Source organism: Telopea speciosissima, chromosome 3 (assembly GCF_018873765.1).
Source record: "Telopea speciosissima isolate NSW1024214 ecotype Mountain lineage chromosome 3, Tspe_v1, whole genome shotgun sequence".
Classification (NCBI taxonomy): Eukaryota; Viridiplantae; Streptophyta; class Magnoliopsida; order Proteales; family Proteaceae; genus Telopea; species Telopea speciosissima.
This window is the reverse complement of record NC_057918.1, coordinates 34,215,203-34,242,857: the sequence shown is the minus strand read 5'-3', so window position 1 is coordinate 34,242,857 and position 27,655 is coordinate 34,215,203. Positions and strand designations below refer to the sequence as shown.

The 27,655-nt window shown below is 40.1% G+C and overlaps 2 protein-coding genes across 6 annotated transcripts; one reads left to right on the top strand and one right to left on the bottom strand.

Annotated features, from left to right (window-relative positions):
• Nucleotides 1-5,866: 5,866 nt before the first annotated feature.
• LOC122654787 (protein FAR1-RELATED SEQUENCE 7-like) lies at nt 5,867-14,560 on the top strand. Of its 4 annotated transcripts, XM_043849035.1 has the most exons (7): nt 5,867-6,063; nt 7,424-10,279; nt 10,412-10,478; nt 10,561-10,660; nt 10,744-10,806; nt 10,921-10,983; nt 14,150-14,560. In XM_043849035.1, coding segments are annotated over exons 1-7 (3,186 nt in total). In that variant the 5' UTR covers nt 5,867-6,062; the 3' UTR covers nt 14,186-14,560. The 4 variants fall into 4 exon arrangements, 2 of the variants coding, with proteins under 2 accessions (XP_043704970.1, XP_043704971.1); XR_006331963.1 differs by lacking the exon at nt 10,561-10,660; XR_006331964.1 differs by lacking the exons at nt 10,561-10,660; nt 14,150-14,560 and having other exon boundaries at nt 7,424-10,283.
• An 8,516-nt stretch (nt 14,561-23,076) lies between these two features.
• On the bottom strand, nt 23,077-26,324 carry LOC122656921 (protein SOSEKI 3-like). 2 transcript variants are annotated; one of them, XM_043851618.1, is made up of 7 exons: nt 26,122-26,324; nt 25,503-25,766; nt 25,362-25,431; nt 25,165-25,280; nt 24,147-25,038; nt 23,370-23,648; nt 23,077-23,259 (listed from the first exon to the last, which is right to left on the bottom strand). In XM_043851618.1, the coding sequence occupies exons 2-7, from the start codon at nt 25,687-25,689 to the stop codon at nt 23,190-23,192; spliced, it is 1,614 nt and encodes a 537-aa protein (XP_043707553.1). In that variant the 5' UTR covers nt 25,690-25,766; nt 26,122-26,324; the 3' UTR covers nt 23,077-23,189. The 2 variants fall into 2 exon arrangements, with proteins under 2 accessions (XP_043707553.1, XP_043707554.1); XM_043851619.1 differs by having other exon boundaries at nt 25,503-25,757; nt 26,123-26,324.
• Between the last annotated feature and the right edge of the window lie 1,331 nt (nt 26,325-27,655).

The window sequence follows — 27,655 nt, the reverse complement described above, 5'->3', positions numbered from 1 at the left end:
CAAAACCTGACACCGTCGTCGACTTTCACTTGTAAATTGCAAGCCTCTGGAATGACTGTTGAACAGGGACCCACCCCTTTTATAACAACCGGGTTGGTGTTTGGCGGGAAAACCGCGCAAGGGTAAACCTAGTATTTCCTTATAAGAAACTGAATTTGCTTACCGTTGTAAACTTGCTTTCCTCTCATTCATCATTATCCCCTCAGTCGTGATCAGATTGGATAGAGAATAAAACAACTAGCGGCCTCTAGATTTGGGATTCCGGACTGCTGCGACTCGGAAGACGGGACTTCTAACACGTTTTTATTCGGTAGCGTATCATTTGTTCTCTAGGCGGCGGCTTGCATGTGGTTATTGGGTCTAACCAAACTCTCTACAAGCAATAATTCAGGCCTCCGTCTCTGACAAACGAAATGGGAGGGGGTGGGTGGATTACACGTTATATGTCTTTTTTTTTCCTTTCAAAAATAAGAGAAAAATTTTCACACACGATTGTGTAAGTTGAGAGAATATTTGACAAAGAATTAGAAAAGTTATAAATCCTCACCTAGTAATTAATGTCTTATAAGAAAAATTTTTCCTAAAAAAAATTGAATTATCTATTTCCGTCTTTCGATGGTACTAACGACGTGGCTTAAAATAATTAGTCGATCCGGTCCTGGTCTTATCCTGTTCACATCGGAAGAAGCGTCCCTGACCCGGTTCCTAGGAATTTCAAACTTACACACTCTACACGTGGGATGCTGGTTGAACCTTGACCTCGATGGTCGGGCCAGACCTGTTATTTTTATGAGTAAATTACTCCCCCCTCCCCTCGATTATGGTCTAATGACAAACCCCTCCCCTGGGTTTTGAGAAATGACTCTCCCCTCCCCTGCATTCCCAAGATTCTATCAACCGTACCCTTGCCGTTAAAAAGGGCTGTTAAGTGATGACATCACCCTAATTATATTCGTTTAAACCCCAAACTGCCCTTATATTTATAATATTCCAATAATACCCCCTCCTAATAACAAGAGAAAACAAATAGAGAGAAAAGAGAGAGAAAACGTATCTCTTCTTCTTTTTGTTCGAACACATCCGTTATCTTCTTTCTCCGGCGGAAGCAGAGAACATCATCGTACAAGTTAGCGGTTAGCTCCGGCCATATTCTTTTAAATGCTATCCGGCTAAACTAAACGTAAGCCCAATCGATAAACCCTAATTTTTATCTCTAATCCCATCGATAAACAAATTGACAAACCCTAATATTTGGGGACAACCCATTTTGCGAAATTGAAGGGGTGGTGCTACATCAAATGTGATAAAAGCTCATTCAAAAGATTGATCCTACACACGGTTAGGTAAGATTTGCACCTATAGTAGTGCAATTGATCTCTGTCTCAATAGACTCTTTCGAGCTTGTATCTCCATTTCACCTCATCCACGGGGTAGATTCTTTTGAGTAAGGCTTTGGCTTCATCTTCCCTTCCTGTATAACATTATAAATACACAAGAAGCAAAAAATTGGTTTTCTTAATCATCTCGAGATAATTGGAGCTCAAGTTTCAACTTATCTAGATATATAACAATATAAAAATTGTTTGAAAAGTTCTCATTTGAAGAACTCGAAAATAACTGGGAATAAAAATAAGTGTGAACCTTTCTATAAAGCCAGCGTGGTGACTCTGGAAGAAACCACATTAGTGCAAATTGAAACATAGCTGGTAACCCTGCAACTCCAAGCATCCACCTCCATGTCCCAGGAGCCTGAAACATCAAATCTGATGGGTTAATTAAAGTTGTCTTGTCTATTAACACTAAACCAAAAGAAACAAGACCAGATCATTACTACTACTTTACAGATATGGCTTAATTACCTTGGTGAATGCTAAGTTGATCGGTAAGACAAACCGGCCTCCTGTTATAAGGAAACCATTGGTACTAACCAAGGCACCTCGGACTTTAGCAGGAGAAGCTTCTGAGATGTATAATGGAGATGTCATCGATGCCATACCAACACCGAGACCCACAAAAATACGACCAACGATGTTAAATCCGTGCCCAAAACCCGGTTTAAAACTCGGTCTGACCACTGGTCTGGTTTGAACCTTTTATGTAGAACCGGGAGCGGAGTACGCTCGTGAACTGTGGACCATGATACTCAAGCCATCCCACAAGATTGTTGACCGTGACTCTAAAGAAGTCGTCGAGGATAGGTACATCGACCATAGAGGTGTGGTTTGTGGGTTGTTAAATAACATTGATTAAAGCCCCTTTCAAAACCCCAATACCCAAACCCACGAGTTTTCTTTCCATATGTATTTTAATGGAGAAAAACCTAATCGATCATGGGGTTTACAAACCCATGTTGGGTGTGTGCTATGGCACCTTGGTTGGAGTTGTTCTCATGGCCAAAGAGACCCCTAAAAACCCCTAAGAATACCCCATTTTAGCCCAAGACTTTGGGGCTGCAAAACCATTCTCGGAATGGCATGAACAAAAAGACGCACGTGGACAGGCACATGCAAGTGCCAATCCCGAGAAACTAGATCTCGCGGTGGGAAGTCCGAGAGGGACAGGCACATGGACAGCACATGCAAGTGCGTCCGAGAAAGATCCCGTGGAGGTCCGAGAGGAGAGCACATGGACAGCACATGCAGTGCGCCCGAGAAAATAGCGGGGGAGGTCCGAGAGGGCAGGCACATGGACAGCACATGCAAGTGCGCCCGAGAAAGATCTCGCGGTGGGAGGTCCGAGAGGGACAGGCACATGGACAGTCACATGCAAGTGTCAGTCCCTGAGAACCTAGATCTGTCGGTGGGAAAGTTCGAGAGGGACAGGCACATAGACAGGCACATGATATAGCCTTGCTGTATGTGCCGGTCCCCTATTTTAGCCTTGTTTGATAATTTATGGGGCCCAACTCTTCTAGCCCTAAGGCACTAATCTCTCCCCACGTTGTACACTCTCTTTAGGTTGACTGACCCGGCTCGGGGGCGTATTAGTACATGGGACAGTGTACTTGGCATCGAACGCCGATTTGAAGAGCTCCGTACTGACGATTGACTGAGAATCAGGTGAGTGAGTTAAGCAAACGTCTTAATTTATGGAATAGCTCCTTTGAAGAAGAGAGAGTCTGCAACCAGGATTGAGATCCTGCGGCCATATCGATCGTTCATCCATCCACCAATTGCAGCACCAATTATCGCACCGGCAACTGCCATACTGACAATGCTTTCCTATAGAAATGTATATAATATCACCATGCATGGTCAATAGATGTCTAGCTAGGAATACTTGTGGTCTATAGATGTAGCAACTGCAAGGAGGTAGGCCACAACTCAAGGAAATGCGAAAGAGCTCCAATTAAAGGGAAGGAAGTAAAGGTACAATCATAAGATTGTATCCTAAGTACTCATACTTATTTTATGTTATCGTGATGATTACAAGGATTCTAATATTGAATTCATGCTTGTATAGGGAAAGAAGGGAAGTGGGAGCAAATGTGATGTCAATACCTCTCAAAGATTGACCAGATCTCAAGCTTCTTCTACCATCACTTATGACAATATGCAGGCCAAGATTGAAGCACAAAGGAAAGCCAAGGAAGATAAAAGGAAAGCAAGAGAAATGAAGAAGAAATAAGTTCAAAGAGGGGAGGAGAGGCAGTGAAGAAATTAGAATCATAGGCTGTAATTTGATGATTTTTATGTTTATTTGGATATGATATTAAGTTGGATGTGGATGATTGTAAACTTTTTTTTTTTTTTTTTTGGATATGTTGGATTTTGTGGTAGACTTTTATTTTGGACATGATGTTAAGTTGGATGTGGATGATCCAAACAAATTTTTTTTTTAGATATGTTGGATGTTGAAGTATGGTAGACAAATACTTTTGGAAGCATAGACTTTTTTTTTGGATAATTTAGGAATGTTGTCCAAATTTTCAGGTTTAAGATAGCCTATTTAAAGGGGAAATGCTGTCCAAATTTTCAGATTTTTAAAAGCCTATTTACAAGGGAATTGCTGTCCAAATATCCAGATGTTGTGGTACAGTAGACTAATACAAGGGAATGCTGTCCAAAGCTTGCATAAATGGTTTTGTAAGGGGCAGTGAGGTGGTGGAGTTGAGTTGTGAATACACCGTGTGATGGTTTCAGCAATTCATCTAAAATTGTATGTGATAGTGGTTCTGCTGCTTGGCTCTGTTTAATGATGAGAAAGAAGTTCAATATAAAGTCCTATAATGATCACTTGAGGAAAAAGCCAATTAGAAGATCTTGTTGATTAAATATGATTGTAGAATCATTTGCTAATGATGTTGTACAATTTTTCATTACTAATGCTGGGATTTAAGTACATCAGTTTCACTTTCATCAAAAAAAAAAAAAAAAAAAAAGTACATCAGTTTCACATTTATTTGCCAATCATAACTGATACAATTACACCAACAAAGAAAACTAGAACAAAATAAACTCCAAGCTTCATTGATGCAACAAACTTCTCCGTTTCATCCATTCTAATTGTTCCACTTCGCACCGCCTGTTGTAACCCCCGTAACACCTCTCGCAAAACCCGTATCTCCTCTCGTAGCACCCGCACCTCCTCCTGCAACTCTTGTAAATCAGGGGTGGGATTCGGCACAAGCTCGGTTGTTGGTGCAACAATGGGATCACACCAAACAAAAAAATTACAACCATTAATCTGTGGGCAACTGTAAAAAAGCCTATTTGGATTATTATCAGTCTCTGATATTCTAATCACAGCTTTCCGATTACATTTGCACCTCAAGGATTTGTACTTGAGTGTATTAGGATTGCTGCAATTAACACTTGAGCTAGACATTTGATACATTTACCTGTAAAAGATGCACAACAAAAACAACAAAAAAAACAAATCAATGTTGTAGAGTGATCTAAAGAATACAAAACCGTAACCTATATAATAGAAATCAGAGAGATATGGGAGTGAGAAAATAACTCCAATCTAAACAATAAAAATTAGAGAGAGATGGGAGTTGGTTGCCGATCCAAGCCGTGAGATGGGAGTTGGTTGCCTATTTTCTCTAGTTTAATCACATAGGTATTGAATATAGGTTATATACACTCCCATAATGAAACGGAATAGCATATAATCATCTAATCAAGCCAAAAGAAACGTTTTTATAATACAACAGTAGAATTGGGGAAAAAGAAAAAAAAAGAACCAGCCAGAAATCAATTGCACTACTATAGGTGCAAATCTTACCTAACCGTGTGTAGGATCAATCTTTTGAATGAACTTTTATCACATTTGATGTAGCACCACCCCTTCTGAATTTCTGCAAAATGGGTTGTCCCCAAATATTAGGGTTTATCAATTTGTTTATCGATGGGATTAGAGATAAAAATTAGGGTTTATCGATTTGGGCTTACCTTCTTTAGCCGGATAGCATTTAAAAGAATATGGCGCAGCTAACCGCTAACTTGTACGATGATGTTCTCCGATTTCACGGAGAAAGAAGATACGATGTATTCGAACAAGAAGAAGAAGAGATACATTTTCTCTTTCTCTTTTCTCTCTATTTGTTTTCTCTTCTTATTAGGCGGGGGTATTATTGGAATATTACAAATATAAGGGCAGTTTGGGGTTTAAACGAATATAATTAGGGTGATGTCATCACTTAACAGCCCTTTTTAACGGCAAGGGTACGGTTGATAGAATCTTGGGAATGCAGGGGAGGGGAGAGTCATTTCTCAAAACCCAGGGGAGGGGTTTGTCATTAGACCATAATCGAGGGGAGGGGGGAGTAATTTACTCAAATGAAATCTACAGCCAGCGTCCGTTCGATCACGCCCTTCTTCTGGGTTACAATTTTTTCTTTACCTTGCGCTGACGTTGTTTACCATCATTGGAAGGTTCTTCCCGTAATCTGCAGTTTCTGCACCAGTGGGTAGTCTTCTCATCGTAGAAAGAAAGCTCCGGCGATCATCGTAAAAAGCTCGCTTCTCTGATGCTTTGCCCATCGTAGAAAGAAAGCTCCGGTGATCATTGGAGGGACTGAGTAAGGGACGAGATGAGGGCTCCCAAGGCATAATTGCACGGTAAACTCATCGTACTCCACTTAAAAAAAAATCTAAACCATTTTAACTGATAATATTTCTCTTCCCATTTTATTTATTCTGATCAGAAACTAAAAAAACCACTTGCTTGAGGATCTGGCGTCACACTATCAGAGCATATTCCCTCTCCCTCCATTTCGTTGAATTTGTGCTTATTTTCTCTGTTTCTAATTTCCCAAATTAGATTTTCTGTCCCGTTACCAGTTATTGTAATAATGCCGTGCGTGGATGAAAGGAAAAAAAAAATTTACTTATTTTTTCTGTTCATAGTTGTTCTTAGGGTTCCTCTATTTTATTGAACTTAAAAAAAAAATCAACTTTTAATGTATTTCATGTTTTATCCTCTCTAAGCTTAATTCTGTTGCTTTTTCTGAGGTTAGCTTGCTTTCGTCAAATTTTTTTTAAAGGCCTCTATTTTTAATCATTCTGAGTTTGATTTTATTCTTGTTTCTTATTGATGGTGTCGACTGGATTTTTTGGCCATGCTTGAACTGACTTTCTGCCTGGTCGTACTGAAAAACGGAAATGCTTGGTTACACACACACACAGTCTCTCTCTCTCTCTCTCTTAGTAAGTTAACTATAAATTTTTTATGGGGACATGGTCATGGACTACCTTGATTCAGTCTGAACCGAGTTGAGTTTGGTAGTAAAGTAGTGGAGCCAACTAATAGTGAAACATACTGACAAATTAGTTTCCCATTGCAAAATTTAACAGTGCATCTCCTGTTTGATTTAGGCTCTTAACTTCATTCTTTTTCCCTGTGATTATTACTTGGTTCAACTTAGAGTTGTTTTATGGATAAAATTACTTATTCCTTACAATGGCAGTGATTGGGAAGACAAGGACAAAAGAAAAGCCTATCATAGTTTTCTTATGGTACACAATTGATGAAGTGGAAGTACTTAACATGCAATAAGAAAGTATTAGCTTCGGTGGCAGTATTGGTGAATCATTTTTTGAAATACCTTTCATCGGTGCGAACAAGAACTCATGAATTCGCCTGATAATTTGGGAAACACAAAGAAATTTTAGGAACCACTTACAATTCATGCAATACTGTCTTTTATGCATATTAATAATCTGTTCCTCCCCTGGAACTTTGTAGGATGTTTGATTTTAAATACTGACTGTCTTGTTTTGTTCTTCAAGGCATTATATTGCATTCACTGTGACATGTGTCAGTGAGAAAAGTTATTTTTCTGCATCTATATTAGCATTTGTGAACTATGAGTCTCAGTTTCAATTCAGTTGTTGTAGGATTCAAACACTTGTTCTAATTCATTGCTAATTCTTTTTCAAAATTTATTTTGTTTTGACATAATTGCATGCATATCTATTGGTTCCAGAGAATACCAACATGGAAAGCACAAGTGTGTGTGATTCATTGGATGCCAGCGATGAGATATTTGAAGTTACAAGATGCAGAGAAACAATGATGCATCATGAGGCTCACGCAATAGAAGAACTTTGTTCATCAAGTGAATTGCTTGTTCCAAGTGACGTGACATGTTCCAAACCATATGTTGGTATGGAGTTTGATTCTCTTGATAAGGCATTTCTCTTTTACAATGAATACGCTAGAGCCGTGGGTTTTAGTGTACGGAAAGGTAAAACTCGTAAATCAAATATCGATGGATCATTTCTTTTTCGTCGATTTTGTTGTTCGAAGGAAGGTCATTCCCGAACAAGCAGGAGTAATGACTATGATGACCTAAAGCAAGAGAAACTTGGTGCACCATTGAAGTTGGGAGTGAACATTCAGTCAGTCACAAGAGTAGGTTGCGATGCAAAGTTAGACTTGAAAAGAATGAGTGATGGTAGATGGGTTGTACAAAAGTTTCATGAGGAACACAATCATGAATGCGCTCGACAGGGTGAAACACATCTGCTGAGGTCTCACAAGTGCAAGCAATCTACACAGGAAGAACAAGTTCACACACTGACATGTCCTAAACTATCTGTTGGGATGGAGTTTGACTCTCTTGATAGAGCATTTCTCTTATACAACGATTATGCTAGGATTGTGGGTTTCAGTGTACGGAAAGGGAAAATTCGTAAATCAAATGTTGATGGATCTATTCTTTTTCGTCGACTTTGTTGTTCAAAGGAAGGTCATAGCCGTAAAAGCTTGGAAAGCGATGACCAAAAAGGGGCAAAAGATGGTGATATTGTGAAGGTTGGACCACGAAGTCACTTGATTGCAAGAGTTGGCTGCAAAGCAAAACTAGACTTAAAAAAAATGTCCAATGATAAATGGATTGTCCAAAAATTTCATGAGGAACATAACCATGAATGTGTTCATCAGGGAGAAGTACATTTAATGAGGTCTCACAGATGCAGACAACCTATTAGCAGACAACTTAATGATATAGTCACTAATGAAGACACAAATCCAAAACAATTAATGTCTGACTTAACTGGAGAAGCTTGTGGAAGTGAGAAGGCTGACTATATCGAACAAGGTTCAAGCAGTCACTTCAGTGAGAGAAGGGGGAAGGATCTCAAAATGGCCGATGCACAGGTTATCCTCAGCTACTTCAGGCAAATGCAAGCTGAAAATCCATCCTTCTTTTATGCTGTACAAGATAAAGAAAAAAACCAACTGTCAAACTTTTTTTGGGCTGATGCAAGATCAAGAGAGGATTTTGGTTATTTTGGAGATGTAATATATCTTGACACAACGTATGGAGCCAACAAGTATGGGCGACCATTTGCTCCAATAGTAGGTGTAAATCATCACCTACAAACAGTCTTGTTTGGTTGCGCAATACTTCTGAATGAAACTGAGGACTCATTTACTTGGTTACTTAAGACACTGTTGAAAGCAATGTATGGGCATCATCCAGTTGCAATTATTACCAATCCAAATGTTGCATTGACAAAAGCAATTGAACGAGTTTTAATGAGGACCCACCATCGTCTATGTTTGTGGCATATCTTCCAGAATGCAACTAAACATTTAAATCATTTGTATAAAATTGAGGATGCTTTCCTTATTGATTTTAAGAAATGCATTTATGAATCTCGATGGTCTGATGAGTTTGAGTCAAGGTGGTCATCATTACTTGACAAATATAAATTCCATGATAACGAGTGGCTTGATAACATGTATGAGAAACGGCACAAATGGGTTCCAGTCTACTCAAGGTACATCTTCCATGCGGACATGACAACAATTCAGCGGAGTGAAAGTATTAACTCCTTCTTTAATGGGTACCTGAACAAGTCTCTGCCCCTTAGTGAGTTTGTTAAACACTGTGAGAAGGCGGCTGTTAGTAGACGTGAGAAAGAAATTTATGAAGACTTCAAGTCCCACCAAACAAGGCCGGTATTGAAATTGGATCTTCCTATGGAACAACAGGCAGCTGAAATTTACACGAGATCTGTGTTTAAGGAGTTCCATCAGGAGTTTTTTGATAGCTTTAAGTATGTTGTTAAAGAGACTGGAAGGGCAGAGACAACTTGGACTTATGTTGTGTCAAGATGGGGGCAGAACAGGAAATTCCTCGTCAATTTCAACTCTCATGATACTGATATTCAGGTTACCTGTAGTTGTCAAAATTTTGAATTTAAGGGCATTCTATGTAGGCATATCTTGAAAGTCTTCACAGTAAGAAACATTATGTTAATTCCGGATGTCTACATAAGAAAGAGATGGACTAAAAAAGTCAAGTCCAATGTTATTTCAGATGAAAGTGGGAAGGGAGTGCTCTCTGGTGGTCAGAAATCGATGGCCTCCCACTGTAGTGATCTCTGCTCTTCTAACTCTGCCAGAGGTGTGACACCTATAAATGCTGACAAAGCAGGAAAGGAAAGTACTGAGACAGCAAGAGAACTAGGACATGGTACTGCGGAAGATATGACTATCACTCAGCATGGCAGTGAAGACTGTGGAAGCATGGAAATTTCAGCTCAAGCTGTTGACAATGTGAGGGGTTCAAAATGCATGGAAAGTGAAGAGGATCATACAATATATCCATCAGATCAAACAAGTTTGGGTGATCCACCACCTGTGAGAGCAGAAGGGCAACCAACTAAAAGAATCATGCCCTGCTTGGAGAATAGCCAAAGAGAAAAGAAAGCTAGAGAAGGGACTGAATCAAGTGAACACAATGAGACACTTCTACACTTAGAGGCACTTAAATCGATTGAACATGACGGGCAACCTTCACATTCCACCAGAGAGGAAGAGGGCATGTATCAAAATATCAAAATTCTGATTTATATAGTTGTGACTATAATTGTTCAAACTTATTTGTTCTTTCTCCATATAGATCGTGTTCCTCAAGTCTTTTGTTGCTTAAAAAAATTTGTTTTGGCTGCAGCACCAAATGTTTCATGCCATTTTGGTGAAAAAGATGGACAGGAACCCCAAAATTGCAGTAGATTGTCGTAAGTAAAACATAAAGACTCAGACTGCATATTTATATTAAATTGTTGCTGTGTGGTGATTCAGAAATATGTATCATGATAGGTTTATATGGCCAAACATATGCTTGTATGCCTGTACTCCAACTGGCTCCTCGGGTGATCAAAACAACGAATATCAATCTTCACACACTCCCAGTTTCGGGGTTAGCTATTCAAGCAATCAATTTGCCATTTATCTCGATAAAATATTTTTATGGAGAACATTTTTTTTGGTCTTTCTATATAGGAATCATTGGCTGGCCTTTCATGCATTCAGAGCTCAGAACCAAATATTTTTGACCTAAATCAGGTGAGTCTGCACAAAAAATTATGCTGCGTTGACTCCTTGTTAGAACTATTTTGTGTTAAAACACCTGTCTGATCCTTAAAAAGGCATGCTAATTTCCTTAATATGACATTGCAGGAATTGTCAGTTGGCTCTTCTAGCATCCCAACTTCTCCAATGAGCAATTTTGCCATTAATCAGGTTTGAGCCTGGCAACTATCAATGTGCGCGTATTTTTAGTGTTTTATGTTTGTGAAAAATCTTTTTATTCCTTTTAATAATGGGATTGTCTAAATGACACCTCTATAGGTGTATTTAGAATTTTTCAACCTTCATTTGATTGCCCCTTGTCTTGTTCCCAAAAACTCTTTAAGTCCAGGGTAAAAAGGTTTTCAAAATAATTTGAAAGTGAGTTATCATTATGTCGTTATCAAAAGCTGTCATTATCTTGCACATTTTTCAAGTACACATGAAATGACAGAATTTACCTTCATTGGAAAAAAAAATGTATCATACTAAAAGGGCCGGAAATTACAAAAACAACGAACTCAGCCTTATCCCAACTTAATGGGGTCGGCTACATGGATCCAAACAAAACAAAGTAGTAAAAAAATGAGGTCTAAACATAGAAAAAGGGAAATGAGGAATGAAGAGATGAGAAGAGAAGAATTGGAAATGACAAAAGAAAGATGGAAAATAAAAAGAAAGATAAAATATGAGGGAAGAAAGTAAGAGGACAGAGGCTCAGCCCAGTAAGGGGTGTTCAATTAGAAAATTCCTTTAACAACTATATCCCGACTTTAATGGGCTTTATCTGGCAGAACACCCACAACAACAACAACAACTCAGCCTTATCCCAACTAAATGGGGTCAGCTACATGGTCCTTACAAACAAAGTAGGGAAAATAGAGGTCCTAAAAAAGTGTAAGTAAGAAAAATGAAGAATAAAAAAGAAGAAATGAGAAAAGTGATAAACGGGAAAATGAAAATGAGAGTAAAAGGAAAGAGGCAAACCTAGGAAATCAGGAAAATCTCAGCTACCTGGTGTCGACAACGTGGGTCCTTGCTCTCCAGTAGGCTCTATCTGCGGTTATACTTGGCACAAGACCCAGACTTTGCATGTCATTCTTCACAATCTCACCTATGGTCATTTTGGGCCTGCCCCTAGTTTGGTTAGCTCCCTCAATCGAAATCAGGTCACTCCTTAGTCCTTACTGGAGCGTCCCTAGGCCTCCTTTGCACATGACCAAACCACCTTAGACGACATTCTCGGAGCTTGCTGATGATCAACGCAACTCCTACATTGGCTCTACTACTTTCGTTCCTCACTTTATCCTTCCTAGTTTTGCCGCAAATCCATCTTAAAATCCTCATCTCTGCAACACATGGCTTCGCTATATGGCACTTCTTAACTGCCCAACATTCTGCCCCATACATCATAGCAGGTTGGTCCGCAGTCTTATAAAATTTCCTTTAAGCTTTAAAGGAATGTGTCGGTCACATAGAACTCCGGTTGCCCCTCTCCACTTCATCCATCCCACTTTAATTCTTTGTGAAACATCGTCATCTATATCACCTTCTTTGTGTATGATAGACCCTAGAAATCTGAAAGTCACTTGGTGGTAACTCTCTCTCCTCAATTTTCACTATATCATCATCCACCAAAACGATATCATCGGCGAATGGAATACACCACGGTACCTCGTCTTTGATGTTATTGGCTAATTCATCCATGATAAGCGCAAATAAATAAGGGCTTAGGGATGATCCTTGATGTAACCCAACTGTAATTGGGAATTTCTTGCCTTAGCCTCCTACAGATCTCACACTAATCACCACATTCTCATAAAAGGCCGTACCCAGTGCACAAGGCTCCCGCGTTTAGCAGGGTCTGGGGAAGGTCAAATGTACGGAGCCTTACCCCTTTTTCTAGAGAGGCTGTTTCCAGGACTTGAACCCGTGACCAAGCGTTCAGTAAGTGAGCACCATATTCTCATACATATCTTTAATTACATCTGTATTTTTACTTGACACCCCTCTCTTTGCAATAACATATTGGACTAGATCTCTGGGGACTCTGTCATAGGCTTTCTCCAGGTCAATAAAGACCATATGGAGGTTCTTCTTGCTAGCTCTACATCTTTCCATGAGCCTCCTCAGTAGGTAGATAGCTTCAGTCGTGGATCTACTCGACATAAAACCAAACTGATTCTTGGAGATATGAGTCTCTCTTCTTAGACGGGTTTCAATAACCTTCTCCCAAAGTTTCATAGTATGACTCATTAGTTTTATGCTTCTATAGTTATTGCAGCTCTGGACATCGCCCTTATTTTTGTAGCCCGGAACTACAATACTTCTCCTCCAATCATTTGGCAAAACAAACCCCCCCCCTAAAAAAAATCCACTCGCAACTGGCAACAATGAAAAAGATAAAATTACAACTGGACAAAGCCTTCTCCTGACTATATAGGGTCTGCTACACGAATAATGTTTTGCAATCCCTCTCTAATTTCTATATAGGCCAGTGTTTTCTATTGAATCTCAAGTCGTCATCTCTTTTCTTACTAACTGGACCTACATTTTAGAATAAAAAGGGTGAAGGTGGGTGTCGATCCCAAGACCTGGCCACAACAGTCCGAGGTCCTTACAGCTGGGGAAAGCAATACCTTCCAGTCTTCTCCGTGTTCTTCGGGGAATTAAACCTGCACCACGTTGCCCCTACTAGTGTGGTCATAGGTTTGCACTCCACTGATTTAACTCACTTGAATGTCCCCAAGGGGGTTTTTTTCAGGTGAAAACCACGGGAAAAAATTGTAAGATCTTTCTTTTTTTTTTTTGGGGGGGGGGGGGTGTGGGTTAGTATTTTACCTGAAAATTTTCATCCATCTTCATGCTCTTGATTGGGTCTTGCATTTTGGCAACTCAAAGTGGTGTTTGATATCTATCAAGGTGAATAAAAAATGCACAAACAAAAAGAAGCAGCAGTGTTTGGACATTGGATGGTTGGAATCAATGGCTCAGTGATCACTGGCTCTGATAGCAGAATCACAAATGGGTTTTGTAGCCTATAATTATACACATTGGCCACCTATTATAACATATTTCTCCCGTTCTGAAATTATTGTGTTTCATGGAAAGTTCTAGAGTTTAACCCCCACAAAGAAATTTATCTTTATTCCTAGTAGAACATAATAAGATTGGAACACATCCATAACCTTGAGCTATGGTTGGGGACCCATGATGAACTTCTATTTCAGGTTGTTAGTTATTTTCCTCTGAAACTTGTTTTGTGCAACATGGAACTAGAATTGTGTTGAAGAGCTCAGTAGTTTTACCTTCCCTCATTGTAGCTGGTTTTATTTGTCAGCAATCTTGGCTTATGCCAAGAACAGGAGGTTGGTGATGATCAAAGCAAACAGAAATGCAAGAAGGGCACCCAAGCAACTGCGAAAAGAAACTAATGTGGAAAAGGAGTGGACTTGGCTCAGTGCAACATCAGCATCTACTGCTGAACATTCCAGGGCAATGATCTGATGATTGGGAGAGAGCTCAAATTAATACATACCTGTCAACTATATCCAGCTTGGGGACCATGTGAGGAAAACCTGGCAACCGTCTCGTTTGTGAGTGTACATGTATGTAAATACTTTGGGTCTAGGTCTTTAGAAACGGACTATACATTTAAGGCTGAGTGATGAGTATGTTTGATATTTGGGGCACTATAATCTGTATTAAAATAATGCTCTATGATGCCCTTTACAACCATAATTTAGAAACCCGTGACCCTTTTCCTTTTGCTGATTGAGAAACTGAAGATCAAATTCTATAAAGGTAAGAGAAAGTAAACAATCAATTGGGCATTTGATTGATGAAGTGCAGTGTTTAACTAATTTCAGAACGAAGGTGAATGACTGTGTAGGGTTCTGTGAACGGCTTACATGTGTGTTTAATCAATTGTCCATTTAAGTGCCTTTACTCCGATTTTCATCGGTCCTTTATTGTTTCTTCTCAGACAATGCTACCGCATGCTTTTTTTGTTGGTTTGGTTGTTTGGGACTGCCACTAGCTGCTATTTCCAAAAAAAAAAAAGCGAAAAGATCAAGACATGGTTTTATAACAGGCAAATCCTAATGTTATGCACTTTTTTAAGAGGAGAGAGAGACAGAGAGAATGTTATGCACTTTTTTAAAGGAGGGAGAGAGAATTCTTAAATGGCCGGTACAGGAATCTTCTCCATAAACCCTTTATTCTTCGCAAAGTGGACAAGATAAAAAAGCCTGTTCCTTGGGGTGTCAATACGGAGGGAATAACCGTCGATAGCTTAGCTTTAATTTTAAAAGAAATGGAACCCCGTTGGAGAGGTTGCGAGTTTGTAGTCCATTTCTTGATATTTCGTTTCATCTAAATGTGATTGATGATAGTACAGAAATATAGTTTGCCAATCGTGTCATAGATAGAAGATCTTCCTAAATTCATATCGATCCAAATCCACTCTCTATTTAAAAGGGAGAATTCTTCGACTTCTAGGCCAACATTTGGCTAAGATACCTTTCCAAATGGAGGAGGATAAAGGACAAGCAAAAAACAGGTGATCGATATCTTCATCCACATTCCAGCAAAGGCAGCACATAGGAGAGATAGTAATCTAGCGATGGCGGAGAAAGGATTGCGTTGGAAGACAATTAGACAAAGCTCGCCAAACTGTGAAGCAATGGCAAGGATGTGATGTTTGAACCAAACCAGCTTTCTCCAAGGAACCAAGGGGCCTCTAAAGCGAATGAAGTCCCAAGCAGCTTTACCAATAAAGGAGCCAAATGAATTTGATGTCCAAATAATACAATCATCTCTCCCGACGGGGCTTCTGGGGATAGAAGGCAAGCCATTCCAAATGTTATTAAGCACCGGGTGGAGGGAGAGCGGAGGAGCCCAACCAACATGATCTAGAATATCCAGCTACCTTAGAATTTCTAGTAAGACCCAAACTATAAATAGTTCTAGGACTGGCCAAATAGAGAAGAATCTCCATGAGATACCAATAGTCCAGCCAGAGAAAAGTAGACTTACCATCTTCAATGCGAGAGTGAATAGCTCCTAGAGCCATATGGCGTGTAGCTAGAATCTTGCGCCAAACCCATGAAGCATCAAGCATGGCAAAGACTAACCATAAAGTATCATAGAGAAGGAGCCCTGAGTAGATCCAGTCAACCCAAATACTTCTCTTTTTAGACACATCTTTCAAATCAATTTAATGATTCCAACCAAGTTCACTTCTTTTATCCTCCTTATACCCAAACCTCCTTCCTCCTTTGGAAGGCAGACAGAGGCCCAACTTATGGGGCGAAGAAACCTCGCAGAGTCAGTACTTTTCCAGAGAAAAGAAGACATGAGGGTCTCCATGGACTTGATAGAAGATTGAGGCAACCCATAAATGCCAGACCAGTAAATATAAGAGGATTCCAAAACAGATTTGATAAGAACCACATGCCCTGTATAAGAAAGAAGTTTGTCTTTCCAGAGTTGAAGCCTTTTCTTGATGAGATACAGCATAGGAGTACAATGGTGCGTAGAAAGCCTGGCTGGGATCAAAGGTAAGCTCAAGTACTTAACAGGAAGATAACCAACTAAAAACCCAGATTTTTCAATCAAAGCTGCTTTTTCCACTTCAAGAACTCCTGCTAAAAATAAGAGACTTTGTTGGGTTGATCCTCAGGCCTGAAAGGTCTAGGAAGAAAAGCAAGACATAATAGACTCATAAGAGCTGATGGAGGCTTTAGAGAATATCATGAGGTTGTCAGCAAAGGCCAAATGAGTGAGCTTGAGAGCTTTGCACTTGGGAATAGGAGATATGAGCTGATGGTTAGTGCAAATTTGGTTATCCCTAGATAAAGCTTCCAAAGCCAAAGCAAAAATGTAGGAAGAAAGAGGACACCTTTGTAGAATTTCCACTGATGAAGCAAAGTAACCAGCTGGGCTACCATTGACCAGGATAGAGAACCTTGGAGAGGAGAGGCAGCAGTGAATCTAGTGAACAAAAACAAGGGGAATCCCATCATAATCAACACTTTGACTATGAAATTCCATCTCAGAGAATCAAAGGCCTTATGGATATCAATCTTCATGAGGGCAGCTGGTGAGTAATTTTTCCTATCAAATCCTCTAACAATCTCATAGCAAAAGAGAATGTTGTCAGAGATATTTCTGCCAGGGATGAAAGTCGACTGATTTTTTTTGCTGAAATTTAAGTCAACTTTGTACTTGGATTCTTTACAATACTTGCCAACTTTTATGGTTAAAAAAAGATGAACAATAAGATTTACAGAATTGTTAGCCGAACACCTGGTTGAGATTCTTCAAGAAGCAACTTATATATCCGCTTTCTTTCTCTAGTAGATAATAACCATTGGCGATCATGGGTCTCCCATTTGCCATCTCCAACATAAAATCTAGGATGAGTGTCGATCAACACTGACTCAAGTCCAATAGCATTCTTAAGAATGTAAATTATTATGTCAATTTGTTCTTTGTAACCAGCAAACCCACTTACCTCAATAAACTTTAGGTAACTATGAGGGGAATTAGAAGGTCTAACTATTTCTCTTGTTTCAAATACTTCTTTTATGTGAGTTAGATGGAGTTTGAGTGTCTTAAAGAAAGGAGAACCCTTTATTAGGGTAATAATCCAGAGGAAGAAATCTTTTTCCGGAACTACAACAACCATCACTAATTGAGTGAGCTTAGTGTAAATTGGTAAGCTTTCTGAGGATGGAAATAGTGGAACATAAAGCCAGGTGTTGGAAATTAATAAAGTCTCAAGTTGAGGGAGATATGCTGGAAGATTTGTAACAATATGGAGCATTAGATTTACCTATAGTGGCGTATTCTTAAAACAAAAGTTTACCATGTTGTACCCTCTGAATTCAAATGAGACAAGACTTGAAGCACATAACTTGATTTTAACCAACTGAGAAAGGTCATTTACTCCAAGGTACTTGAGTCTCATGGATGGACTGGAGATCCTTAGATTCACTAGATGCTTGCATTTTGCCCACTTCAGCCATTCAAGGAGAGAACAATAGTACAATAGATCATCCACATCTTTCCCAGTTAGACATTCATGCTCTAAGGAAAGGATGGTGAGTGAGTCAAAACCTTCGAAACCAGGGTAAGGTTTCAAGATTCTCAATGTGCAACAATTCAAATGTAAGTGATTCAAGGAGGATTTTTTCCATAGGCAAGAAGCTTAGAGGGAAATCTGTGAAGCCCAACATCTGGTGTAGAATTATTTCTATTGTACAAGTCAAGATGAAGTTCTTTGGCCCCTGATATTATTGCAAACTTGATCTATCTGTAAAGATAACTCGTATGCCTCTTATCCAATTGAGAGGAAATCTTAAACCTTTCAACCTTAAAATCCTTAAGCAGCTCTAAGGTTTAATCAATTACACCTATAAATTTGGATGTTCTTTCTTGCCAACCTTAATGTATTTGGGGATTCTGGCAGCCAAGCATGTTCTCAACATCAAAATTATGATTGAAAACTGATGTCCTCCAAAGGTATTTCCACCTTCTTGATAAAGTACTAGTTCGCACTGCTTCTCTCAATGTTAACAATGATATAATGTAGCTCAAAACCTCGTTTGATAGATCGCTTGTGTGATCCTCCTCAATTAGCATGATATCCTTATTGGTAGTTAAATTCTGATCAGAGGCAGATGTGTTTCTACAACACATAGAATTACCCATAACTCTGCTTGAGCGATCCTTATGAGGTTATTAGAGTAATGTATGAGGAGCCCAAAAGAAAATCTTTTCAACCTCCCAAACTTAAGTCGTTTCTTCTCTTCCAGTTCAATCCCAATGTTGTTAACAACTAATTGGAGAACATTGGATATGATCTCCTAGTTGTGGATGCATAAATTTATATATGTTCACCATTGGCCATTGTTCCAAAATTGGTAAGCACAGAAACAATAGAGAAGCTGAGGTGACATCTAAGAAAGCAATATTTGTTAAAAAAAAACTTACCAAATGAGAAAAGACATATAACTATGGGGTGAAAGCCGACTGATTTTCACTAACAAGAAAGTCCACCACAACCTTAAGATTGATGGCGAGGATTTTAGCAATAAATTTCTATAACAGATTGTACAATGCAATAGGCCTGAAGTCTGAAATCACTGAAGGCCCTTCATTCTAAGGGATAAGACAAAGGAAAGTGTGATTAACCCCCTTGATCTGGAGGAAGAAGCTCTAAATGGCCTTGATAAGCTCCTCCTTTATAATATTCCAAGTTGCTATGAAGAATCCCATACTAAAGCCATCAGGCCCAGGATCCTAGTTCATCTTGAGCAAATGAATAGCAACCACACTTGTATTTTTGTTCAGAATAAACCAGAGAGAGGAAAGGAGCTCATTGGGGAGGAATTCGTTGAGCAAGTTGTTAAGGATGGGACCAGAATCAGTCGGAGAGCCACTGAAAAGGTCTTTGAAATAATTCACCACCATATCTTTAATATCCTTGACTCCATTAATAGGGGATCCATCTGGGGCCATATAACCTAGAGAATGGAATTAACATTTATTCTTTACTTTATGGAATGGTGAAAATAGGTTGAGTTAGAGTCCTCTTATTCCAGCCACCTGATCTTGGATTTCTTCGTTAGGAAACTTTATTCTTGAGAGAGCAAGGAGGAGAGCTCTAGAGACACCACTTTCTCATCATCTGTCAAATGCCTATTGGAATTATCAGCTTGGAGTTGCAACTGAATAGAAGAAAGCTTGTCTTTACAATTCAAAACTTGCTGAGAAATATTATCAAAAGTGTTAGTGTTCCAAACTTTAAGGGCGCCCTTCACATTACGAAGTATCTTGGCAAAGGCAATAATAGGAGACGAGAAAGATTGGACAGGCTTATCCCAAGCTTCCTGGACAATGGTTAAAAAATGTAGGGTGAGAGGACCACATATCACAATATATGCAAAGTTTAGGGCCAAAAGAAATGTAGGGTTGAATGGCTAAGGAGATGGGGCAATGGTCTGAAATGCCTAGAGTATTAAAAGAGGCATGAGAGGATGGGAAAGATGTAAGTCATACTCCATTTACGATCACTCTATCAAGCTTGCATGCAATGCGGCACTACCATCCCTTTTGTTGTTCCAAGTGAAGGTTGGACCGGTCCACCTAAGATCATTCACACCAATATCTTCAATGCAATCATTAAAAGAATCCACAGGATCCATATCTGAATGATCTCATCCTTGCTTGTCATGGCTAAATCTTATCACATTAAAGTCCCCACCCAAGCCCCAAGGAAGAGTCCCAATCTAACCAACAATGGAACGTAAATCCGACCATAAAGTGAGTCTTTCAGCAGGGTTATTGAAAGCATAAACCACAGTGAAAAGGAAATTGAATTGGACAAGGCAGTCAAAGAAATTGGGATGCATGAACTGAGAATATGAAGTAATGAGGGAAACTTTGTGATTTTATAAGGACCTCAAAAGACCCAAATATGACCATTTGGATGATGGGATTAATTGGATAATAGGGGCTAGCCAGGAGCAATGGAATTCAAGATACATGAAGCGTTAGACTCTTTGATGTGAGTTTGACAAAGCCGGGAGCGAATAGCAGTATGTTTGGGGGGGAATTGAGACCCTTGGTGTTCCGAATGACACCTTGATTCATTTGGATAAAGGACGGAGGGGCAACTTAGGCCCATGGAGCCCTGAGATGAAGGACCTAGGATGGGAAGGGCTTCGATGCCGCCGGACGTAGGAGCAAACAAGGGACCAGCTATCTAGAGGGACAAGGGAGAGAATGGGATCAATGGAAGGGGGAGGCTAGCCAGAAACCAGGCGGAGGCACAACGAGGGAGAAGAAATAGGAAGAAAAGTGCAGGGGTTATCGGGTTAGAAGACAATGGAGCACCCACAGGGTAAATTCGAGAACCCGAAGGAGAAAAATCACTAAAGGACCTGGGTCGAGAAATAGGGCCAAAAGTAGATGGGTTATAAGAGGTGGTGAGGACCACAAGGGGAGAAAGATTAGAGGGAAAAGTACAAGGGGATAAAGGATGGGATGGGGGCCCCACAAGGGAAGAAGAGTTGAAAGAGGCATCGTTTCCCTAGAAAGCAGTGAACTCAGAGGAGACGATAGAAGTAGGTCTCAAAAAGGAGGGAGTAACCTAGAGTAGGTCCGAAGCAACAACCTGCGAGCAATGGAGATTACCCGACAACAGAGGCGAAGAAGATCGAGGCACAAAAGATCCTCCGCCAGATTTGGAAGTTGGCATACGAGACCAACTATGTAGAGTATCATGAGCTTGGGACTCATCAGGACAGGCACTGGGCTCTATCACTTCGACAAAGTTCAAAATTTCAAATCTGTTCCAACCGACAAGCATGGACTGGCGGTTCTGGGGGTTATCCTTCAAAGAAGCTGAAGCTTGAGCAACTTTCCGATGATGATTTTGGTGCCTATTCCTGGTTCTCGGCCTTCCACGAGAGGGAGAGCAATTCTCATTTTGGCTGAGAGAAGCACAGAGGACATCCTTAGATGAAAGAAGTCTTTTAGGCTACCCATCACAGGTGGTAATACTCGGTCCTGGATCAGATGCGACTTTTGGAGAACAGAGATTAGAGTCATGGTTGAAAGTCTTGCACACCAAACAGTGGGGAGGTTTCCAGTCAAAGTGGACTTGTTCGAAAGAGTAACCATCTCCTTCATTCACTGTAATGAAGGTAGGTAAGGGGTCAACCGCTGCAACTTCAACGCAGATTTTTGCATATGCCAGGCGATCTTTCCTCATTGTTCTAACATCAGAGAAAAGTGGAATTCCCAGCACATATCCCACAGTACTAAAGCCATCGGTGCACCAATAGTGGAGAGGGAGACCCGGTAAAGATACCTAGAGAGGGATAGTCAATAGGTCTACATGTTGGAGCTGAAGTTGCCGGTTCCATTGACGAAGGAAAATGGGTTTCTTCCCTACTTTCCACAGTCCTCCTTCGAGCACATGAACTTTGCCGAGCTTATCCGAGAATTTGAAAATAAAGAACCCATTATCCAGAAGATAAATATCAAGGTTTCCATGGGTTCACCATTGCTTAGAGAGAGAGCTTGACTATGTGAAAGGGGGGGCCTTGAGCCAAGAAAGTGCCCAACCAAACAATTCTCCCAGATTTTAGCTTCATCTTCAAGAAAACTAGGAAGACACAGACCTACTTTAGAACTGCCAACAAGTGCAGGGGCAATGAAATGAAGTGAAAGACCTTCACACGAGTGGGTCGGGGTAGCACTGAAAAGAGTACTCCACAAGGGAGATGGAGGAGCAGGGGAAGGGGGAGGAGGTGAAGAAGCAGGGGGAGGAGGTGGAAGGGTAGGGTGAGGAGGAGAGGAGGCGATTGTCATCCTCCCAGGGCCAGCGGAAGGAAGAGAGAGAAAACCCTTTAAACCGGCCAGAGTGGCTAGCACTCAGGGAGAGAAGCAGGAAGCATCACGGTGACCTTGTTTTGTAATAAGATCTTAGTTGCCATAACATCAAAATAGAAACTCTTATGTTGCTAATGGCTTAGCAACTAACACTAACATAAAGAAAATCTATTAACTCATTTCAATAATATGAATCACCATGGATGGGATTTTACCGTTGTTTTCTAGGGTCCTAGCTATTCAAAGTTTTTGCGGCCAAATTTGTTATAATGGAGCTGCCTTATGTCCATCATATTTGTTTTAACAGAGCTCCCTTACGAATGTACATCATGTAAAATGGTTCCTTCAATGGGTTTGTAGGACGACCACCACCCTACGCATACAAGCATGCACAGGAGTTGGCAACAAACGGATGCCTACACAATCTCACCATCCAGAAAAATGGTTGAATTGCACTGCATCTCCCTCTTCTATTGATTTCTGGTGCAAAACAGGTGAGAATGACGAAAGGAATTTGAAACAAAACAAAAAATACACTATAGATTATAGCTTCAAAACCGCTCTTAACACCAATTGCAAATTTTAATTCTGGCTTCCAAAAATTTTTGGGCTTCAACCTACATGTCACGTGGTAGATATACGTTGCTCAAAAGAAAATACTATTTCAAATCTCACAATGTTTCAAGACTTGGAACATTTTTCTTTTCTGTTTCTTCCGTTTTCTTTCCTTTCTTGAATTTTGTACAAAGCCACTGGCCAACTCCCCCTCCCCCTCCCCCCTCTTTCTTCCCTCTCTCTATTTCTCTGAGAGAAAACAACGAAACCCGTACTTGTTCTACCACAATCAACACAAGCCTCCCATATCTAAATATTAGTCCCCATTCAACCCTCCCTGCAAATTAGTAGAAACAACATATGTATATTTCAATCATCTCTGGAAGAAAAGAATTGGTCGATCATCCCAATCCCACCTTCTATGAGGTGCCTTCATTCTCATCACAAGGGGCCTTCAATTGAATTATAACCCGAGCTCCTGAAGCAAGCCTGCAGGAATAAGCCAAAAGCATTCTCCATCAACCACAACAAAACCATTACACATGTATTTTGACATCTAGTTATCATAAACAGGCAAGGAGGTAGAGATCGACACTCAACTTTCTTCAATTGTTATCACTTTCTCCTCCCTGAAGGAGTCTAGTCTCTTTGATGGTTGCTTCTCTGAGGAAGGGTCTGTGATTCTCTTGCTGCCACCATTGCATGAACCATCTGCTCCTGCCGAGGAATTCCTGGGCCCCTCTGAAACAGGGGATCTCATTGTTTCGTTCCTTGGCTGCTTACACAGAGAGGATTTGATAGTTCGAGGGATGCCTTTTGAATAAGCAACATCAGTCTCCCTCTCCTTGTCACCTGCTGATTCTGATGTCTTACAAGTCCTGCATTTTGTAAGTGATTCTTGTTACCTACTTAGAAGGACAAATAGATGTCAGGATCCTAAGAACATGTTTTACAATTCCAAGTTTTGTTGTGGAAAGATGGTGGGGGATTGAAGAGGCTGCAACAATTGCATTAGTTCTCCACATACTAGAACAGTTCCAATTAATATTAAACAAAAAGAAAAGAATAGAGCAGTCGACTTCAAATGAAAGGTCAAGGGCAGTTCCACATAGGAGTGATCCCCCCTTTCAAAGGAATATCAGTTATCCGATTCTACATGAGGCATCTCATTATTAATTTTTGTATAGTTATTCGCAACCCAAGTTGTAACATAAAGCTAGAAAATAAGAAAGTGGTCTCCAAACATCTAGCCAAAAATTCACCAAATCGAGTAGTATCATGCATTTCCTGGGTTTAACCAAGATTTCTGGAACTTCATTCCACATGAGAAATACCAATTACCAAGAATAACATACAGAGGCCGGAAGCAGAATTACCTTTCAGCATTGTATGATGAAGACCTTTTGAGAACACTTGGTCCATCTCCTTCTTCCTTGTAAGTGTTAGTCTCAATCAAGCTTCCACTGAAATACTCTTTGTCTTCCAATCTCAATCCCATCAGTCTTGGATTCTCTGACAGACAATCAAGCTCTCCCACCATCATTGTATTAGAATACAATGGTGAGGGAAATTTTGAATCAGAAAAACTAGGTTTGTAGGTAGGTATGAGGCCAAAATGGTGGTCTTTCACTGAGATAGACCCACAGGAGATCAATTGCATCAACATGTTTGCAGGCTTGAATTTCATAGTGGAGGGTATTCGGATATCTTCCTCTTCAAGTATCCTGAAGCTACTGATCTTATTAGCATCAGCTCTGATCAAAGACTCCAAAGTCTCTGCCTTTCCACCAGAAGAAGAAGTGCTCGAAGAAGATGGAGGTGGGGAGATCTCATCCCTACACAACTCAGAGTTATCCTTAGCTTGTGGAATCTGGTTCTCAGGATTCTCATTGCATTCAAGCTCTATTGATCCATCATCAGTTGAAACACCTCTTGTACAAGTTTCTGGGGCCTTATTTCTCCTCACACTAACCACCTCAGTTTGTGTTGAAGCATCAGCTGCTTGGGCCCCCTTACAGACCTTGTACTCTGTTAGGCTCCTAAACCCACATGACAAGTGGTTGTTTCCAACTCTAGAATCCGGAGACATGTCAGAGGAACTTGTGCGTTGAAGCAGAGAAGATATTTCATCTTCTTGAGAAGGTTTTACCCCCTTTACAACCATCATGCCTGAAGAAGATGAAGCAGCCTCCTGGCTTCGATATGATCTGTGTTCTTGTGATTGCCTTGAACATGGCAACTTCTTACAAATAGTGGGATGAGAACGATCTGGAAAGGAATGGGAGGGGGAAGGGGGAAAAAAATCTTTCTTTGAGAATTTCCATTCTCCTTGTCCTCCTACATAAATAACTGATCTAGCATCAAAATGGGAGTTCCTTCCAGTTTCTGGTTTACCTGAATGAGATTCTTCGAAGAGCTCGGAACCTTTGAGAACGTATTCATTTCCATTAGTAGGAAGAATCAGGTCATCTTCACACAGATCATGCCAAACAAAGCCATTTTTGTAGCTCCTTTATCAAGCATAGCATCAAATAAGGGCAAAAATAAAGAATAATCAAACAAGAACTAGCAATATCAGCCAGGACATTCACCTCTTACAAGCCCACGAGTACATGGAAGCCATGCCTCTTCCTCTAAGAACATTAAGCTTATCAATAACATCTGCATAACAAATTAAAAATCAGAAGAGAGTTAAGGTGAGGGTTCAAATCAAGAAACCTCTGTTATCTTACCTCTCAAGTAGAGACCCATGGAAGATGAGAGTGGAACCTCCATGAAATGAGGATGTTCGAGATGTCGATTCCTGCATAGATAGTAAACAACAGGAACTTTTCTAGTTTGGTGCTTAGTTGACGGCTCCGTCCAAACTCTTGCCCTCTCCGGGCTCGTCTGCCGGTATTTCTTCATCCGGTCGTCCATTTTCCCCCTCTCACAAACACCTCAAACCGAACGGGGTCCAAAACGAAAACCCTCAAAGCATGAGCTCCGGCACCAAACTATCCTAAGAATCCAATCCAATACAGAGGAAGACATCAGAGACCAAGTGGGTTTTTTTTAACTTTCTTACAAACTGATAATCCTAGGGCCAACCGGTAGATGTGAGGCCAAGCTCGAGGATCTCAAAAAATTTCTAAGATACAAATCAAATGCTATAACATTCCCATGAACCTAAAGAAAGAAGAAATATCACAGATTCCACAAAACAAAACAAAAATGAAGCGAAAATCCCCATTGCTACAACTTGGTATAGCATTTTAAGAACCCAAATCTATAAGAAAGAAAAATTCATTTTTCTTTTTCAAGGAAATGATAGAAATCCAGAGAAGAAAAATGAGGAGGAAATGTATGTACCTGAGCAGATAGAAGGAAGGGCAGAAGAAGCTGCTTTCATGTGGATGTGGTAGGTAAGTTGAGAGTGAGGAATACGAACCGCCAACATTTTAAGCATTGAGAAAACCCGAGAGTAGCTGTTCTTCTGTAAGAAAGCTCTTTTGCCCACCGGGAAATCAGAGCTGAAGAACAACAAACTTGCAGAAGTACCGAAATTTTGAGAAAATGACGGGAGCTTATGACCGACACAGTGTTTCGTTTCTCTGATTCTCTCTCTATCTTCAGCGTTACCTTTCTCTTTTATTTCCTTTTTTTCTTTTTTCTGCCACACCAGTCCCCCTTGGTTAAGCCCTTACACTGCTCTCTCTTTCTTTTTTGCTGGCTAAATTCCTGTGTTCTTTCCCCTACCCTTGGCTTAATAGGCTCAGATCTCTCTCTTTCTTTCTCTCTGGACGGCTAAATTACTATCACGGTGGTCGAGCTAATCGTAGAGCTCTTCTGTCAACTCTCAAGTGGAATAGTGGATTCCACTTCACTATACCTACGGACTACACGACAAGACCCAGGAAAATTTTAATTGGAGAGAAGTGAAAAAAGGGTGTGAAATCAAAATCCAAAGCATCCAACAGCGAAGTATGACTTTGGGCTACGAGCCTACGACATAAGGGAGAAGGCAAGAGACAGAGATAGGACGAGAGGTATTGTGTTTTTTAACTGATGAGAAGCCCAAAAATACTTTAACAGAGTTGAAAACAAACAAAAACAAACCATGAGTGAGAACAAGAACTGTCAAACACACACACATGCTTACCTGGATTTAAGAGCTTGAAGGTTCTCAAGAGAAGAGGAAAAAGATGGAACATTGGGTCAACCTTACATCTCTCTACTTCTATAGCTTCATATAATTGACTAACAATGGTATTGGTTGCAGGGTTTGTAGAAAAGGAATCTGGAACTGAATTGTCCAAGACAGGCAAGAACCCAATGTTAGGCTGTTTGGTTTGTAATGCAGAGTAGTGTTTGGTTTCGGTTACCTTTGATACTCGATCCCAACACAGAAATTTTTAAGGATTACTACCGAAGGTAATTGCAGCACTCCAGTCATTATTCTCAAAACTAGATCATCTCATCTCATTCTCATTTGTATGGGTTTTCGCTTCTCATGTAGGTACTAAAACTTTCAATACAAAATAAGAAGCAAAAGCTAAAGCAAAATAGAAGAAAGGCTTCCACTCCGAGGCTCTAAAACCAGGTCATAAATTTTAGGGAAAATTACTATCCCTCTCTTGTACTTTGCCTTAATTACACACTCTTCTATTCGATTTTGCTCAATTATATTTAGACACCCTCTAGCTGATGGTGTTAACCTACTGTTAGTTATTGTATTGAAAAGACTATTTAACCCTTTTACTAAAACATCATAAATGAAATTACAATGTTACCCTTTTCTTCATCTTCAACCTCAATCACCCATTTCTATGATTCTATCTTTCCTCTTCCACCACCACCACCGCCTTTGTTCTCAAATCGATACACTGTAAAATCCAATGGCCTG